General features: G+C 49.1%; 1 protein-coding gene across 2 annotated transcripts in view; it reads right to left on the bottom strand.

Annotated features, from left to right (window-relative positions):
- Alg12 (Alg12 alpha-1,6-mannosyltransferase) overlaps positions 1 to 20,023 on the bottom strand; it is an 84,041-nt gene that overhangs the window by 23,261 nt on the left and 40,757 nt on the right. For both annotated transcript variants that reach the window (XM_070539236.1, XM_065434549.2), the window contains exons 7-9: positions 19,210 to 19,436; positions 14,327 to 14,496; positions 7,080 to 7,155 (exon numbers count right to left, since the gene is read on the bottom strand). In XM_070539236.1, the coding sequence (XP_070395337.1) occupies positions 7,080 to 7,155; positions 14,327 to 14,496; positions 19,210 to 19,436 (473 nt within the window). The remainder of the gene's footprint in view (positions 1 to 7,079; positions 7,156 to 14,326; positions 14,497 to 19,209; positions 19,437 to 20,023) is intronic.

The raw sequence follows: 20,023 nt of genomic DNA, 5'->3' as shown, positions 1-20,023 counted from the left end.
AGGCACACATATCAAAATATGCAAAGCCATAAGAGAAACACAAGATAATTAAGCTGTCCCACTATCATATGCACATTGAGCATCATGAATGCACTACGGCTTCAAGCATATGACATGCACAAGTTTCGGTTCGAGGTGGTCATTGCAGAGACAAGACACTGTCCAGAAAAACCTTGTATGTGACATCAAGGGGCATCTCAAAAACTTATGCGGCCAGAAATAGTGCCTTAGGAGCTTCCTGCACAAGCCTGGGCGTCAGATAGGGGTCCGAACACACACTCAGTCGTCGAGGTGATAGGCGAGGTCTTGGTGGTGGAGGTTGTAACGTCGTGGATCTGCATCTTGCTGGTGACAGATGTGCATGCAGGCCAGCTGATGGACTTCTTCAGTGCACTGAGCGTATTGCACAACAGCTGGAGCAAGGTCGTCATCGTTCTTGCACGGTAGCACAGCATTGAGCATGGTTTGCACATTGCACCCGTATACCAGGTGGAATGGCATAAACCCCATTGTTTCCTGCATTGCACTGTTGTATGCAAACGTAACGTACAGAAAGATCTCACCCTAGGTTTTGTGTTCGACATCCACATACATTGATACCATGTCTGCAGTGGTTTTATTTAACCTCTGTCAGCCCTTTTGTTTGCGAATGGCAGGCAGTTACTTTGTGGCAGCTCGTACAACTCAGCATGAAAATGTCTTCTATCATCAGCGCTGTAAATGCTGCTTGCTCCATTATCGGCGACTACAAGTGACAGGGCACCTTGTCGTAGAACGATGTGGTGCATGAAGTGCTGGGCTACTTCGGTAGCCGTGCCACGAGGCAAGGCCTTGGTCTCAGCATTACAAGTCAAATAGTCTGCTGTCACTAGAATTCATTTGCTTGCCGTGGATGACAAAGGGAAGGATTTGAGAAGGTGCATGCCCATGAGGTTGTAGGGTTCTCACACCGTGCTCTTGGGACAAAGGAACGACAACACAGCAGTGCAAACAATCACAAGGGCATTTATTGCACCTTTCATAGATCAATGCCTGCTAGCCGAGTTGCTATCCACAAAACATGCTGATGGGCGCGCGACAAATCTAGAAGTCCGACTCACCGCGACCTCGCGAGCGAATAGGTTCGCCCCATGCTGGATCCCAACGCCTGGTCGTTCGCGCGTACTGTCACGCGAACGGTGGCGCATTCCAAGGCGGCCACGCGAGACGGTCTCGCAGAAGCATGAGTCGCTGCACGCGCGGCACGGCACGTCCGTGCTGCTTGCTGTCTTGAACCCCAGAGAGCAAGCGCCTTCCTTTCGGCGCCCAAGTAACCTCGCCTGTCGGTGGCGTTAGCAGCGCAACACTCGCGCCATCTCTCGCACTGCGCCCCAACCACATCGACCGCCACGGGCATCACGCAGGCTACGCGGCGTAGCCGCATTACAGGACATGCGCTATGCGGGAAGAACCTCGGGACGCACGAGAGTCGCGCATCCCCACAAGGTCAAGCTCACGAGGTGTCCTGGCTCAATCGGTTGAAGTAAACCTGGGGGCAAGATAAGTGGTGACTTGTGGTGCTGAACCTCACGACACCCTTTAATGTAGCAGTGCACATTAACTGATAGCCATGGCCAGTAGCACTGCTGACAAACTCGGGCGAGAGTCCACGAGAAACCCAAGTGCCCCGACGAAGGCTCGTCTTGGAACGCAAAAAGGATGTCATCGTGGAAGTCAGTAGGCAAGACGAAAAGATGGGCTTTGTTGCTGCCACCTGTGTTTTTCCTGTACAGGACAGCTCTCCCGTGACAAAAGGAGGCCAGTTTGCGAGTAATGTGGCATCTCTGTACTTGCGCCCAGACTTGTACACAGTGATGATGTTAAATTCTTAAAATCATGATGTGTACAGACTCCAATATGCTGGACTCAAGTGCCGACTCCAATAAGCTAGATGGCCAGAAGGATCTCTGACATTGGCCGGCCAGCACAGCAAGTGATGAGCAGTCAGCACTCTGAAGTACCGTCCATATGGGTAAGGTCGGAAAGGCACTCTTTTACTGAAATAGAATAGTTGAACTCAGCTCGTGAGGGAGTATGACTGGCATAGGCTATGACGTTCTCTACACTGCCCTGTTGCCATACACGGACAGCATCCATTCCGACATTGCTAGTATCTGTGTGGACCTTGGTAGCTCATCGACGTGGGCAACACAGGTGGTGTCTGCAGGCATTTGTGTAGCTCTTTGAAAGCAGTTTGTGGTCCAGAAGAAGGATAAGTCTTTTCAGGTGAGCCAAGTGAAGGGTTCGGATATGTTGGAAATGTTGGCAGTGAATCGACAATAATAAGGCGCACAAGCCAAGGAAATGTCGTACTGCTCTTTTGTCTGATGAAACAGGATAAGGGGATGGCAGTAGTCTTGTCGACATCGGGTCAAACTCCATCAGCACTTATACGTTCCAGAAACTTCAGCTCCTCATGGTTGAAATGGCACTTTGGAGGTTTCAGCATAATGTCGGCTGAGTGCATGGCTTCAAAGACAATTCTTAGGCACTTCAGATGAAACTCTTCGAGAAGATGACCACATCATCGAGGTATAGAAGACAGCTTTGCCACTTCAAGCTAGCGATAATGGTATCCATAATTTGTTGGAAAGAGGCTGGAGCAGAACAGAGGCCATCCAGAGTTACAAATGCAGTCTTTTCACGGTCTTGCTCATTGACCTACATATGGAAATAGTCACTTTTTAGGTCAATGGATGAAAAATACTTAGCATGCTGCAAACTGTCTAAAGAGTCGTTGACACATGAAAGCAGTCAAATGTCATTTTTTGCGGTGCTGTTTAGCTTCCTGTAATCGAGATAAAAGTGGAGCGTTCTGTCTTTTTTTAGCTAGAACGACTAGCAAGGACCCCATACTGCAGGATGGTTGGATGACACCGTTGTCAAGCATTTCCTTTACTTCTGGCTGGATAGCCTCGCGTTCTTTAGCTGAAATGCGGTCAGGCTGTTGTCGAAGAGGGTGAGTTTCATCGTTGGTAATAACTCGATGTTTGGTGAGAGGCATTTGGCAGACTTTAGAGGAAGAGGCAAAGCATGAATTAAATTCCGTTAGAAGGTTGTGAAGTGCAGCCTTCCGTTTAACCAAAAACTTTGAGTTCACATTGATGTGGCCGAAAGAACTGTCACCAGTGAGCATTTCATCAGATGTGAAGCAATCAGTTATGTCAGCTACGAGATCTCCGTAGCCCATAGCAGTGAAGCGAGAAAGGTGCCGGTATTCATAGCTGAAATTTGTAACAAGTATCCACGACTGCCCATCACGAACCTGCACAAAGCTTTGTGCCGCACGTACAACTTGCAGCAATAAAAGCGAGACATTGCGTTCGGCAACTGCATCAGTGTCTTGCAGTCCTTCGCACGTGACCTCAACCAGTACTGTTTCTCTGGGGGGCAACAACACGCTATCATCAGAAATATACAGCACTGCTTTACACTCACTCTGTGGCACTTTCTGCTGAGAAGGTCATGATGTGCTCGCAGAGATTTATAATTGCATCGTACCCGCAAAAATAGTCTATGCTGAGAATAAGCTGACGATAAAAGTCATGGAGAATGAGGCCAGGTGACTCCAAATGTCAATGCACGAATTTTACAACAGCCCAGCAGGATAACAATGTGCCTGCCAGCTGGGCGAATGTGTGTTCCATTCCAAGGCATCATAACTTTATTAAGAAACATCGCCAGTGTCCCACGTATAATAGTATAATCTGCACCTGTATCTATTAAAGCACTGACCTGAAGACAGTCTATCAGCACAGATATATCAAGCAAGACTCGGTCACCAAGTTCAGATATGTTCACCGGCAATTCTTTGTCACTGCACACAAGCAGGGATGTGTTGTGTTCCTTAGTGTAGGTCCTGCTGTCTTCAGTGAATCTTTGTCACTTTGTGCACGCACCAATGGGAGGTCTGTCGCATGTTGAATTTCAGTGACCTTGCCCCTGAAGGCCACTGCCTTCAGTATTCCCTATGAGGGCTTGGTAAGCACCCCTGTGCTGTTGTGCTGAAATGGGAGCGAATGGTAAAAGATCAACTTGGAGAAGGTATGGTACGGTATGGTATGGAAGAATGGTACACACTGCTGCATGAAATAATCTTCAATTTCCCTTGTCCTCTAGCCAACTTCGGGTTGAGGCTAGCCAAAGTTGTCGGTATGGACACTCACAGTAGATGTGACCAACCTCACTGCAGTGGCATCAAAGTGGTTGTCTGTCTGAAGTGCACCAGAAATACTTTGGCAGAATGCACAGCAGCTGTTGAAACCTAAACCTGCGTGGGTTAATTGGATTGCGATTGGAGGTAAGCTGTGGTGCAGGCATGGAGTCTCACGAGATGGCTTCCGCATATGTCAGGCGCTAAACAGCTAAGAGCACAGGTGCCAGTGTCACTTCACTGGGCAAAGAGGTCTTGGGTGCTCGCTGAAACTCATCGCGGATAACACTGGCAATGGAACTAACCACAGGCTGGCTCAATCAGTAGATCTGAATTTCCTCGTGGACAACTGAGTGAACCCAGTCGGTGCTCCTGCTGCTGGAGGCTGTGAGCATGTCAGGAGTTGATGCAATGTTCACTTGTTGACCGAATAAGGCACACCGCTGATGAAGCCCTTTCTACATCATGACGGCTTCAGCAAGGAATTGTGCCACAAGGCATGTTCAATTCACGTGCACTACCTGAACCAGTTCATGAAGTGCTGCACCCTGCCATACATTTCAGTGGTGCAGCAATGGCACCTTCTGAACCATGCCGTTCATTTCAAAAGGCGCAGAAAAAGTGCAGGGCTAGTTCACGATCTTGCAGCACGCTCTCTACTGTTGGTGCGATTTGGTGCAGACAGACAATGCAAAGCAGCAGCACAGTAGATGACACAGCACAAATGCACAATCACCATTAGAAGCTCGCTTCCGTGTGCCTGTCATGTCCATGTAAGGTGCAGGTGCACTTGTGCCTCAGCAGCCGTTCATACCAGCACTTCAAGACCTCTCAAACTTACACACTCTGTGTACATTAGTCGGGAAAAAAACATAACACCTGCATCATGTCTGCACCTTGGCATTAAAGGGACACTAAAGGGAAACAATAAATCAGTTTAGACTAATAAAGCATTGTTTGAGAAACCTGCAGGCAGTCATTTCAAGAAAATAGTTTGAATATTAGATGAGAAAATGAAGGTCCAAGTGTCAATATTTGAATTTCGCGCCGACACGCCAGCGCCGGTACGTCAGCGTGACGTCAGGGATTCCAAAGTTTGTTTTCGCATTTGGGCCGCGTTGGCTGAATAAAGGTTCCCGAAACTTGGCATGTTTAATATTTGGTTCCTTTAGAACACAATGTAATCAATCTGTACCGCTATATATAATTAGTAGGCCCTAGAAGATGCCATCAAAATCCAAGACGTCACAGCCCCCAGGTGCGGGAACTCAAGTAGGCGTCGCATTTCGTTATTGCGCTTTTTCTGGCTTACCAAACGTCTTATCGTTGTAAGAGTGGTGCTTTTGGTGTTGTAGAACGGTGATTTACTGATGCAGAAGAAATCACTTTTCACTTTCATCATCATCATCAGCCTGGTTACGCCCACTGCAGGGCAAAGGCCTCTCCCATATTTCTCCAACAACCCCGGTCATGTACTAATTGTGGCCATGCCGTCCCTGCAAACTTCCCTGCAAACTTCAGTTTGCAGGGACTTTTCACTTTAGTGTCCCTTTAATCTCGAATGTCATGCTGTGCCTTCACTGCAGAAATCAAGCTGCACAATTTCTGCACTTCTCGTGAAACACCATGAACTGGTTCACACTGGTGCAGGTGAATTGAGTGAACCTACAGTGTTTGTGGCACTCCCCACCATGGTTTTCTCACCAGGAGCTACTCCTTCACACCACGCATAAGGTGGAGCAGCTTTTTCTTCTCTGGCATCCATTTGCTTAAAGAGGTGCATCACGTCTTTGATGTACATCATAATGGTCTCATTTAGCAGCTGAATACAGCACTGGAATGCATATTCAGCTTGTTCTCGGCAATCAGTGCCTTTGTAACACTCGAGGAGCTGGAATTCATGCCAAGATGCCTCCCTTATTTTGGAACCAGGTGGGGCCTTTCATGGCGGTTTGAGTTGATGTCGTAGTCACTTTCTCGGCCGAGAGTTAGGTACAATTCTAGTGGCAGGCCTTTTCCTTCAGCTTGCACAATGCACTGCGGTGCTCATGAGTGTAGGGCTTGTGTTCTGGTTGCTAGAAGGCGTCTGGTGAATGGAGTATGTAGGTATACCCAGCAACTCCACCAATTTGTCATGCAGACGAATGACAAGAGATCAGCCTTGCGTTTTACTGGTTGCTCAGATCTGGCGATGGTGTGTGGACCAGTTCATCTGCAATCTCATCTTCTATATGCCACTTTAAAACTAACACTAGGTGGCAATATGTGTGTGTGTTTGTATGTGTGCACACATGCGTGCATGTGCGTGTATGTAATAGCAGGTGACAGATTACACATAGTAAAACAATGGGTAAGTCACTGAAGTGAATTGCCACTGTGTGTTTGTACATATGAGTATAAGCTTCACAAATTTATTGTCAAGCATCTATTGGACCTACTGGGGACAATGGGTCCCAATTGGAAATTGCAATATCTTATTGGACTGGGCTACTTGCTGTCAACAAGTAAACAGATATTGGTTCTCCATCTATGAACTTATTAGGCTAATACGCTATTAGTTGTCAGTAAGCTTATAAGCTACTAGATTTTCTATTAGAATTTCACTAGGGAGGAAATCCATATAGGTTACTTGAAAAGAAAACGTTGAAATTAGGAGAAATCAAGAAAATGTGCGTTTCCTCTACGATTTTTATGCCTAAATCTGGTGGATGTCAACTTTCCATTTTACCAGAACTAGTTGTGCAGTTATGGCTCCAAAACAAGGCACACCATGCACACAAGCCGCTAAAAAGTGGCTACTTCATTTGGACACTACCATACACATTGAAATAGATTGTAAGGTGAGCTGTTCCAATATTTGAAAGAAGCAAGTGCAAAGTGTCCTTACCTCCAATGAGGATTCAACTCTCCAAATCTGGAAACCCCGGTCTGAGCAGCAAACACATCGATGTGGATATTGGCAACTAAAATAAACAAGCACAAAGAAGTGAACTGCAGTTTTTGTTCGTGAAAATTACTGTAAATATTGTAGCAACAGAGAACTCTTAAGTGTAAAACTTCGGGCAACTGGTAACAATTCATTTCGACAGTGTGCACTATGCACACATAATAAAGAAAATAAGGATTGGGCGGTAAGTAAGAAATTATGCAGATCCCACGCACCGTGGGAATCTATGTAAATGAAGCTTTCTGTGCTGTTTGTGTTGATGACGATATTTGGCAGCAATGTTGACAGCATATGACAGTTGTGTTGTGATGTTAAATATTACGTTGCTTGCACCACTTGTGTTTGTCTATGTAATACACATAACACACAGCGTGATGTGTTTGCTCGAGGCATTGTTGTGCGCCACTGTTCATAGCATGAGAGAACGTTGGCACTGTCATTCCCTCACACGGTGCATTGCATCGTGACTGAGAGAGAGAGAGAAATTTTTTATTGAAGCCTTAGGAGAAATAGCTGCTGCCACGTTTCACGCCCAATGGATCAGTGCCTATTGGCCCCCCAGGATTCTATCATGCAGCACGGCCTCCCAGTGATGACTCGTGGTTGACTCGTGGTTGCGACATCGTGGCTGCAGTGCTGATTTGCTGGACGGTCGCTTGCATATTGTCGCAACGTCAAAACAGGGGTTGTAGAGCAGGAAGCACAGCAGCAGGTCGCCGTTTTAATTATGAGCGCAACCGCAACTTCTTCACTGCGCTTCTACAAATACACTCATGCACACTCGCGTTCTCCTCTTTTGCAACGGAGTACAGGCGCGGCAATATTGTAATTTTACATTGCGGTATTTTAATGCAGCTTCGCATGTGCACACCCTGCGCCAGTTGTCAGCATGGGCAAACTTGCATGGTGTTTATTTTTCAGACATAGCAGAAATATGCCACTGCACAGTACCTTGAACTAATTTGTTTTTTAGTTTCTTCAAAACTGTTGCCCAGTCTTAGAGTAGCGTTTCTTTTATTGAAGAGACCACAAACAAAACATGCTTTCTGACGGCACCTTTCCCTTTTCCTGCGTTTCTCCCATGTATGCAAGCTGCCAAGGGCGAAGAGTGGCAAGGCAGTTATTCAGATGTTTTGTCACAGCGTTGGCTTTACGCATTCTCTGTCTCCTCTTCCCACCATTCGATCTCCACTCTGGGCTGTTGCATGTGGGCACAAAGGTAAGTGCTGCAGCTTCTGCAATGCTTTTGTGCGAACTAACGTGTAATTAGAGCCATCCATAGGGCATTGTGTCAACAGCCAGGGTGTTCTAGAAGGCATTATGGCGATGGCCACGAAGTTCGTTGGAAATGCAACAGTTGGCAGGTAACGCTCTTCCTGCCTCATTCCTCTCTGTGTTGTTAATCTGCACTCCTCTCTTAATAGCTATGCATCATCAACTAGCACAACAAGGAGTGCTCCTTCGTTGGAAAAGCCTCATAAATACCTCTCCTGCCCCTCTGCCATGCACATTACACGCATTCTCAACCACCCCTTGATGTGACATGCAAGACAACAACAGCAACAGCAGTGCAAGCGCCAAACGAATAGGCAAGAAAACCTTTGCTTAAAAGCGCTGACTTACAACTATCCGCCTGTTTTCATTGAGTCTGTGTGCTGCGAACACCATCGAAAAGAGAGCAAGCTGATGGCCAGTAGTATAAGCAGTAAAATGTCACTGCAGCACATGTTTGCATTCTTCGGACTTGTTGGCAAGTTCATGAAAACAGGGGCGGGGGGGGGCTCCAACCAAATGTAAGGCGAGTGCTGATGTTTCTTTAAATTTTAACACATCTGATGGAATAAATTTTGTATCGCAAAGCTGTGCATAGGGCAATGCGAGATGCTGTAATTGATATCCCCAGAATAATTTTTACCACACCCGGTGTTCACATTGGACAAGCAGTGCCAAGGCAGATGAGGAGTAAGTGAGGTACACGCATGACCACTGTGGGTACCACCGGGCACATGCGCTCTCAGTCTGAGTCATCAATCTAAGTACAGCTAAGGTGGCAATTTATATGTTCAAATATATAATGTGCCCATTTACATAAAGAAGGGGTGACTTCTTGTCTCAAGAACAAATGCATATATGCCACTATGACCACAGCACAACTTAATTGAAGCTGCATAAAGCAGAAGAGCCCACAGCCACAAGCCCATAAAAATTAACATGGCATACTGAAGTTGTAAACAGCACACCCACAATCTGCTAACTCATTCCAAGCTCTGTTGCTCACTGCACATGACCAAACAATAAATTGAGACTTCTTGCTAAACTCAGCTAGCTGCTGCCACCACACCAACCTAAGCAATATGTACTGTTTTCAATTGAGCTGTAGCGCCAACTGACGCCACTACGCATGGACACTAAAGGTCAGCGCTCTTGGTCGGCAATGCACAAAGATGACGAAAATAAAGTTGGACGGCGCATGTTTGCGGCGCAAGCACGGCACGCGTTAGTCCATTCTAAGAGCCTGCAACTCTGGTTCTGGTGCTCCACTGCAACCTCTTGGTGCGTGACACTGGTGACTCCAGACTACGAGATGACCGACCCTAGGAACCTACTACCCTCAGGCAACCTTCCGCCTGATGCTGCCTCGCGCCCACAGGACGTCGCAGCTCTACAGCTTCACCTGCCCACATTCTGGTGCAGGGACCCACAGGTTTGGTTCACCCAAGTCAAAGACTCCTTTGATCTACACCACATCACCTTGGAGACTTCTCGGTATCACCACTTACTTGCCAACCTGTCTCCTAATATTGCTCATGAGGTGGCAGACATAATCGCTGCACCTTTGGGTGATGACCCATACCAGCAACTGAAGAAGAGTATTTTGGACCACACGACGGCATCTGAGAGCGTTTGCCTCTAGCACCTGCTTAACTCCAAAGAGCTTGGAGATCGCTGCCCTTCCCAGCTGGCTTCTGGGCTCAAGCAACATCGACATAAATGGTGCGCTGTTGAAGGAGCTCTTCCTGCAGCACTTGCCGCAGTCCACCCGCATTGTCTTGGCCGTTGCAGGAGACTTGACCCTCGACTGCATCGCCCAGCTCGCCGATAGAGCCTACGATGTTATTTCTCCTTCTTTCGCCGCTCTCTCTTAAACACCAGAGTCCTCTATCATGGCTCGCTTAGAGTCCCGGATCAACCAGCTTGCCGCCTCCATCGAAGGCCTTCGGACGTCCTCTCATGACCAGCATGGCTCCTCATCACTCCCCAGCCACCATTCCTCTACCCCAAGCAGTTCCCGCTCGCGCAGTCCTCAAAGCTCATCTATTTGCTGGTACCATCGCACTTTCAAGCACCGCGTCCACCAGTGCAAGTTCCCATGCCAGTGGTCAGGAAATGCACAGCGAGATTACTGACGGCGGCCTGTGACCTCACCTTACAACCCCGCCGCCTTTTCATCGTCATTGATTGCACTTCCAACCTGAGCTTCGTTGTAGACAAGAGTGCAGAGGTCAGTGTCCTTCAAGCTTGACCACACTTCTAAGTCACCTGGCCCTACGCTCCTAGCAGCAAACGCTACCTCCACCGCCACATATGGTCTATGGTCCCTCACTCTCGACCTTTGCCTGCGGCACACGTTCCAGTGAGTCTTCATCATTGTCGACGTCAATCAGGCTATCCTCGGCTCCGACTTCCTGACCCATTTTGACTTCGACCCCAGCATGCACCATCGTCGCCTGATTGAAAGCAAGATGCAACTCTCCATCCCTATCACTGGAGTTCTGTCGGCTGTCACTCCCACTGGAATCCACATGCTGACTCCACCATGCCTGTACGCTAGCACCCTCTAAGATTTTCCCGAGGTGACGAGGCCCTGCAATTTAATTCAACCACCCAAGGACAGCGTAACTTGCCACATTGTCATGCATGGTCCACCCGTCGCAACTTGTCTGCGCTGTTTCTTCGGTGAGTGTCTGGCCATTGCTAAATGGGAATTCGAGCACATGCTCCAGCTGGGTATTCACCCTTCGTCCAGCAGTTGGGCCTGCCCACTTCATTTGGTGCCCAAGAAAGAACTGGGTGACTAGTGTCCATGTGGCGACTACCGGGCACTCAATGCTAACATGGTCCACAATGGCTCCCACTTCATCTGGTGTCCAAGAAATAACCGGGTGACTGGCGTCCGTGCGGTGACTAGCGGGCGCTAAACGCTAACACAGTCCATGATAGCTGTCCCCATCCACACATTCAAGATTTCACAGGCCACTTGGAAGAATGCAAAATATTTAGTAAAGTGGACCTTGTCAAGGCCTATCACCAAATCCCCGTTGAGCCTGCCGATATACAGAAGACGGCCATTATTGCACCCCTTGGCCTGTTTGAGTATGTGTGTATGTCCTTTGGGCTATGCAACACAGCTCAAATGTTCCAAAGATTCATTGCTGAGGTAATGCACGGACTCCTGGTTGTATTTGCCTACATCGACGACATCCTTGTCTTGAGTCCCAATCCACAAGATCATGAGTGTCACCTCCAGGAACTCTTTCAATGCCTTCAACAATTTGACCTGGTTGCCACCCCCAAAAATGCATCTCGGCACTGGGAATTCATCCGTTGCCCTCCCATGTCTATGTCATGCAAGACTTCACAGAGCTCAGTACCCTACACCAGCTGCGTGAGTTTCTGCGCCTTGTGAATTTCTTCCGGTGCTTTATTCTGCACTGCATTGAGCTTCTGCATCCATTGACCGACCTTCTTCGCATGAACAAGGGCTCCTCATCCGCAATTTCCTGGTCTCTTGAAGCTCAAGCTGTTTTCAGGGCTGCTAAACAAGCTGTCGCCAATTCGGGGCTTCTCATCCGCCCAAGAAGTAATGCGCCTACTCGCATCATGGTGGATGCTTCCAGTGTGGTCATCGGCACTGTTCTCCAGCAGCAAACTGACTTCGAGTGGCGTCCACTGAGCTTCTTCTGCCAGAAGCTCCAGCCTGCCGAGACTTGCTACAGTATTTTTGGCTGTGAACTGCTTGCTATCTACTCCACCATCCAGCACTTCCAGGACTTCTTGGAGGGCCAGCCATTTTATGTTCTAAGGGATCATAAGCCTCTGGTGTATGTCTTCCATACAAACTCTTCCAAGTACGTTGCACGTGAACTTCGTCAACTGGCCTATATATCGTGGTTAGCTATGGATATCCGGCACATCAAAGGCACTGAAAATGAGACAGCTGATGCACTCTCCCGCATCACCTCCCTCAGCACTTCTACATCAACTGTGGATTGGGAATGTCTCGCTTGGGCACAGATGGAAGACCCTGAGCTGCAAGCGCTGCGTGACCATCCCTGTTTCCTCTGACTACAACTCGTTCCTTACCCGTTTGTGCTTGACTCACTCTAGCGTGACACGTCAGTGGCTGCTACTCGCTCCTTCATTCCAGTTGCCTTCTGTCATCTGGTGGTGCAATCCGTTCACGATATCCGCCATGCCAGCACCCGAGCCATGCAGCACCTTGTTACACAGAGCTACATCTGGCCAAGCATTAACACTGATCTTCACCAGTGGGCAAATTCGTGCTTTGCGTGCCAGACTGCCAAAGTAGCCCACCACACAAAGACTCCCATGCAGTCTTTCTTGCCACCTGGCTGTCACGTTGACCATGTCCAGCTTGATTTGGTAGAACCACTTCCTCCCTCTCACGACTGCAGGTACATTCTAACAATGACTGACTGCTTCACCCGTTGGCCTGAAGTCGTGCCCGTTACGGACAGCACTGCGGAAACAGTTGCCAAAACCTTTGTTTCAGGATGGGTTCCTCGCTTCAGCTGCCCCAGGATCGTGACCACTGATTGCAGCCGGCAATTTGACTGTACTCGCTTCATTTCCCTCAACTGCCTGCTTGGCACTAAACACTGTCGTACCACTGCATATCATCGCTGTGCCAATGGCATGGTTGAGCGGATCCACTGCCAGTTCAAGGCTGCCCTCACTGCACTCCTGGATCGGGAGCACTGGGTTGACCACCTTCCTATGGTGCTTCTCGTCCTAAGCGCTGTCCTTCGTCGCAACCTTGGCTGCTCTCTGGCCGAACTCATCTATGGTGCACCCCCACGACTTCATGGAGACTTGTTTGTTCCTTGGGACCCTTACCCCAGCCACTGCCATACTTTCAAAGCCGACAGGACTGCACTCAGCAACTGCGCCCCATCCTATCTCGATCTTCGGACCACAGCATCTTTATGCATCTGGACTCTGCATCGCTGACCCATGTTTTTCTCAGACGAGATGCTGTAAAGGCACCACTTACAAGTTCCTACAATGGGCCGTGTCCTCCACAAGACACTGAAGTGTGCCACCATCCTATTGAATGGTCACGAATAGGTAGTCTCATTAGACCGCCTCAAACTGGCCAACATCGAGACACCTCCGACGGAGTTCCCCATGTATCACCGGCTCATCTGCAGAGCTACACGTAACCCAGACAGCACTATCTCCACTTCGTCGATGAGTACATTTCGCCGTTCCGTCTGGTGGGCAGGGGCCCTGTAGTGCCCACTGACACAGCTACACACGGGCGCTAAAGATCGGCACTCTCAGTCAGCAATGCAAAAAGATGACAAAAATAAAGTTGGGCAGCGCGTGCTAACGACGCAAGCACGGCACGCACTAGTCCACTCTAAGAGCCTGTGACGCTAGTTTTCTGGTCCTGGTGCTCCGCTGCAACCTCTCATTTCGTGACAGTGCTACACAATCAGACCATAATTACGCCAGCAGTATTAGCAGGGCTGCGAGCAGTCTGCAGCGACAGTTTCTAAATAGCAGTGGGACTTATATGCCATGCTTGGGTGCTTTCTAGGCAATTATGGCAACTTTACTAATTATTTGTGCTCATTCTATTCATCACATCTCATTTCTCAGCCCAACTTCTGTCTGCCCACACTATAAAATATACCTATTTCAGCTCCCTACTCCAATTTTTTTACATGTAGCAATTGCTTTAAATCACTGAACAACTTGTGGAGACCACACATGGAATGGATACAGATGCTGACACTATGTATCAAACAATAGCTATGGTGCATACATCGCATTAACTGCCGACACCGTAGAACCTGGATTAAGTTTTGAGAAGAACTCAAGTGGCAGCCACCTCACTGCATACAATTAACAAAATGATAATGTTCTTATACTATGCTTACCTGGCAAGCCTGCCTCAATTTCATGGAGCTTCTTAAGCGCATAGCCACCAGGGTAGTTGTGGCTGGAGATGTAAAGCAAGAGGCCAGTCGCAAAAAGGTTAGCGACAAGATGGAAGCAGATGCCCAGTGTGCAGACAACATGCCATGAGGACTTGAGTCTGCTGTTCCAGCTGCATTTAACAGAACACGAAGAGCCTTTGCTGAACAGCAGCAACAGCTTCTTTAAAAAAGCACAGGCAATACAAAAGCATACATGTGTGTTTTACATGCAGTGACAGTGAGTTCCCACTGCTCATGAGAAAGTTGTAATTTGTGGATAATGCAGCCATGAATAAAGGAAGATAAACATAGGTGTGCTATACTTGCGGCCAACATTGTGTGGCGATGAAGGGATAACTACGGAGGCAAAGTGCGTACAAGTAAGGGTACTCCTGAAAAACATTCTGCATTATAATCTGCTTAAGTTTAGTCTGGGGAAGAGCAAACATACACATCTTATTTACAATAGTGAAATAAGGGAAAATACACAAATGAATGTTTAATCCAAACTATTTTTCTGCTTTTCTGTTCCATGCTTCAGCAAATGCAAAACTGCTGCACGTGGAAGCTATGCCAATTCAGTACTATCTGCTCCAAGAAATCAAAAATGGTCAAACTCTGCTGGGCTACTTGGTGCAGTAACACATGTGGAGAACCACGTACGCTGGCTATGGAAACATCACGCACAAGCTGCACATTAGGGCTTTCAAAGACAAAGAGAGAGAGAGAAACAACTTCATGTAGTCACCTGCAGAACGACACCATGACTAAATGGGGCCGTGATGCGGGCCCTGAAGTCTTCTCAGCGGGTGGTCTCTACTCAACTCCAGCGCGTGCTACTCCCACGGTCGGTCGCCCTGAGGGGCAACGTTCCGTCAGTTTCGCTTGGCCTTTGTCTTTCAAGAGCCACCAAGACCTGCTGGACGGCCCAGGTTTGGCTTTCGTGGTTGTAGCATTCCGCTGCAGCCACAACTAGCGGCGGAATCGTACTTGTCGAAGCTTCATCGGGGAACTTGGTGCAATCCCATAGGATGTGCGTCAGCGTGGCCCTCTCCTGCTGGCACACGCGGCACACATCACTCACATATAATTTCGGGTATAGATGAGTCATTAACACTGGGGTGGGTAAAGAACCAGTCTGCAATTGTCTGAACAGCACCGCCTCCACTCGGCTCAGCCCCGGGTGCGGGGGTGGGAAAGTCCTTCGAGCCAGGCGGTGGAACTGTGTAAGTTCGTTGAACATATTGGACGGTTGGTTGCAGCGGCGCGGCTGGTTAGCGCTCGCGCCACTAAGTGTGCCGTCTCGTTGTGGTTATCGTGCTTCTTCGCCGCATCGTTGCCCGCGTGCGCCGGGAACCACTTGATTCTAACATACCGATTCTCTCGTTACAGGTCAGCCGAACACAGAATGCACACAGCCTCACCCCACACTTTGCCCTCTGCATAATTCCGCACTGCACTTCGCGAATCGCACAACACCGTCTGGCGCCCGGAGTCAGCAATGGCCAGGGCAATGGCCACCTCCTCCGCCTGGCATGCCTCGCGGACCCGTAAGCTCGCCGCTGCCCTCGTCGCGCCGGACGACGCCTTGATGATGGTAGCTACGAACGCCGCGCAGTCTCTCTCGTATTCTGCCGCATCCACGAACCTTGCGTGCTCATCCTTGGCGTGAAAGTCGATGAGGGCCTTGGCCCTCGCCGCTCTTCTCCCCTTGTTATACTCTGGGTTCATGTTCACCCGAATCCGGCGCCGGGTTCCGTCCGGGACAGAAACGTCGCTACTCGCCGTTTTCGCTCCGGGCGTGAAGCCCAAATATTGAAGTATGCGCCTGCCGGCTTCAGTCATAGAGAGCCGCTCCAGCTGGGCGGTCCGTTGCGTTTCCGTAATTTCCTCGAGGGTATTGTGTACCCCCAGGCTAAGGAGCTTGTTGGTGTTCGTACACTCGAATAGTCCGAGCGCCGCCTTGTAAGCTCGGCGTATCAGGGCATTGATCTTATTCTTTTCACATTGCATCCAGTTGTGGAAGGCTGCAACGTAGGTGACGTGGCTGATTACGAAGGAGTGCACAAGCCGAATCAAGCTTTCCTCCTTCATCCCGGCCTTGCGGTTGGCGACCCGTCTGATGAGACATATTGCGTTGGTAATCTTGGCTGTAAGGCGGGAAATAGTCTCGCCGTTGCCCCATCGCTTGTCTATAATCATGCCGAGCACCCAGATTTTGTCGACCTCCGGGATCACGTGGCCGTTTCTCGTCACGATCTTGATGGCATCGTAATCCCTCGCTTCGCTCTTGTTACGTCTGACGTACTTCGGTGGTAACACCAGCAGTTCTGACTTGCTTGGTGAGCAGATCAAACCGGAACCGTTCAGCTGGTCTTTGATCGCGTCAACGGCTTCTTGCAGCGTGCTCTCAATGTGACCATCGCTGCCTCCCGGAACTCACAGCGTGATGTCATCGGCGTAGATGGTGTGCTGGACGCCCTCAATGCGAGAGAGTCGCTTGGCCACCCCGATCATAACGAGGTTGAATAACAACGGTGAGATGACCGAGTCCTGGGGGGTCCTGACGCTGCCGAGCCTCTTCTCTTGGAGCCGTAGCTTGCCGGCGCAGAGCTCGGTAGTCCGCCCCGTCAGAAAGTCCTTGATTTAATTGTACGTTCTTGCGCCCATGTTGAGTCTGGACACCTGGGCTAGGATCGCAGAGTGCTTCACCTTGTCGAAGGCGCTCTGCAGGTCCAGCCCCAGAATGGCCTTGTTGTCTTTCGTTAGGGTGTCATCGTCAATGATATCTTTTTTTCAACAGAATCATCGCGTCTTGGGTGCCAAGGGAACGCCGAAATCCGATGATCGTGGTGGGGTATAGTCCCGACTCCTCCAGGTAACCCTGCCACCTACACATGAGGACGTGCTCCAACACCTTGCCCACGCAGGACGTGAGCGATATGGGCCAGAGGTTGTCCGTGTTCGGCGGCTTGCCTGGTTTGGGGATGAGGATGGTCTTGGCAGTCTTCCACTGCTGGGGCAGTGACCCCGCACTCCAGCACTTGTTGTAATAACCGGTGAGGTTTTCGATGGCCACATCGCCGAGGTTCTTGAGCGCTCTGTTCGAGATGCGATCCGGGTCGGCCGCCGACTTGCTGTTTAGTTCATGCAGGGCCGCTCGCAGCTCCTCGACGCTGATGTCGTGGTCAAGCTTCTCATTGGCTTGACCGCCGTACTCCGGATGCCTTTCTGTGGGTGTAACCAGAAGGTACTTGCTGTTTATGCGTCTGATTACTTCAGTTTCCCCGTTTTCCTGGACTGCTCTGTGAATGATCTTTGCGAGGCGGTCGCGTTGGTGGGATTTTGTTTTAGTCTCGTCGAGCAGATGCCGCATCAAGTTCCAGGTTTTGCCGCAATGCATCTGCCCGTCCACAGCATTACAGATTTCGTTCCACTGTTGCGTGCAGAGCAGCCGACAATGAACTTCGATGGCGCGATTCAGCTCCGCCACCTTATTCCTTAGGCGCCGATTTAGTCGTTGCTTCTTCCACCTGTTTAGGATAAATTGCTTTGCTTTGAATAAATGCGCGAGGCGGCTGTCAACCTTGTCGACCTGCTCATCCGTTTCTATGATTTTGGTCGCCTCCTTGACCTTCCCCGCCATGTGGGCTGACCATTCTTCTATGTTCTCGATTTCCTCCATCTCCGTTGGTAACAGGCTATGGAAGGCACCCCAATCCATAAAATTATGTTTTCTGGTGTCCTCTGAGGCCTTGACCTCTTCCGGTATGATGACCTCTACGATGTAGTGGTCGCTGCCGAGCTCTGACCCCGTGTTCACCAGGAGATATTCCCCTTCTCATCGTTCTTCACGAACGTGAGGTCCGGCATCGTATTCCTGGACACAGAGTTCCCAATCCTTGTAGGATCAGTCGGGTCTGTGATGAGGGTGAAGCCCAGGTCTAATGTGTCTTGGAACAGGTCTCGCCCTTTGGCCAATTGCTTGTTATACCCCCATGCCGGGTGTGCCGCGTTGAAGTCCCCACAAGCGACGAGCCTGCGAGTCCCCGCCACGGTGCTGGCTCTGTGAAGGACTGTCTTGAATTTTTGCTTCCAGTGTGAAGGGCTACTGTAGACGTTAAGCAGAAAGGTGCTGTTCTTTTGTTTCTTGCCCGTAACGACCTCGATGAGAGTGTATTCAATTTTACTATGGTCAAGCCTGTGCCACACTGTTGACCCACAGGGACTTCGTTTGTGGGGCAGGGACTGACTGCACATGCACACACACAAGGGATGTTTCAAGTAACTTTAACCAGCTTTTTTAAAAAGAATGACATACCTTAGGCTAATTCAACCAAAGGCGTACTTTCTTCATTGTTGACTTCTAGTTAACTAAGTTCAATTCAGAAACATTTAAATATGCCTATTAGGGGATAAGATTGATTGTGAAAGATGTGGAGTGGGCTCAGAAAGACCCAATGAAATTGTTCCCATGACATTATCTTCTATACGGTTTTTTTTTCCAGGCTCTGTAGAAAGTGCATGACCTGTGAAAAATATAGTGTCAATGTGCTCTTGCACATTTAATTTGCGGCTCTCTCAGCTGTGTTTCATAAAAATGAAGTCCACATGCCCATTGCAAATAAAGTTGATGAGCATGTTTTAATCTGCTTTCAGTGCAAGCCTATGACCTAACATTTTGGCCCCTAGATTTTTATCTTCATGATGACATTGTGCTGATTACAGGATTACGGGTCCTTGGATTACAGGACCAATCACCTATGTCAGGCAGCTGAGCTCGTAGCGGGTTCATGGCTCATGTGGCTTTGTAGTTAGAAAGTGTGCTCTACAACTGCACTCACAAGTACAAGCAGGCCCTTGCAGCGGCCACATTGAGGAGGGGGAGAATGTAGATGATGAAACGCAGCTCCTTGTGGGGCAGGAAGGAGTAGAGCAGCACATATCCCACTGCAGGCAGCAGCAGCATCTTGACCCGCCGGTCTACCCACACCCCGATGGGGATTAGGAGCAAGGAGCTGCCCAGTGCTCGGGGAATGGCCGAATACAGGTACCACGACCAGGGTGAAGTCTGCCGTGGCTGTCAAGGGTACACCAAATGCAAGATACTGACATATACACTGTGCCACAGGTACGGCCACATATAGGTGGGTTGAGGGGGAGTACATAGCACTGACTAGCCACAGATTGCAGTAGTGGTGTTCCTTGAAAACTCCACATCGCTATGGTGGCCCTATTGAGAAAAAACAATCGTTACGATGGGCACAGCAAAAGATGGGCAAGCCCTGCCTATTCCCTCAGGATGTGGCCGTGGCTGGTCCCATGTTTCTCTTCAACCCTCCCATCAGAGAAGGCCATTGTTACAATACTAAGATGGAAACAAGTAAGAAAGATGTCACCTGGAAATCACTGGTCAGGCTTAAATAAAGCATTCCCCAGATACCTAGCATGTAATCCATAAAAACTTAAAGAAGACAAATGCTACACAGCTTACAGTAAAGAAATACTAAGGTATATATTACCAACATTGCGCTACGAGTTGGCGAAATACTGCACAGATTTGTAATTGATCTCTCTGAAAGAGCTCCTTGGTACACATGTATAGCCTTGCCATTATGTTTTCTCTTGGTGATTACCGTATGTTTTCTTGGTCCTAAA

The sequence above is a fragment of the Dermacentor albipictus genome, chromosome 5 (genome assembly GCF_038994185.2).
Source record: "Dermacentor albipictus isolate Rhodes 1998 colony chromosome 5, USDA_Dalb.pri_finalv2, whole genome shotgun sequence".
Classification (NCBI taxonomy): domain Eukaryota; kingdom Metazoa; phylum Arthropoda; class Arachnida; order Ixodida; family Ixodidae; genus Dermacentor; species Dermacentor albipictus.
The sequence above is the reverse complement of the archived record's forward strand: the minus strand, read 5'-3'. Positions and strand labels throughout refer to the sequence as shown.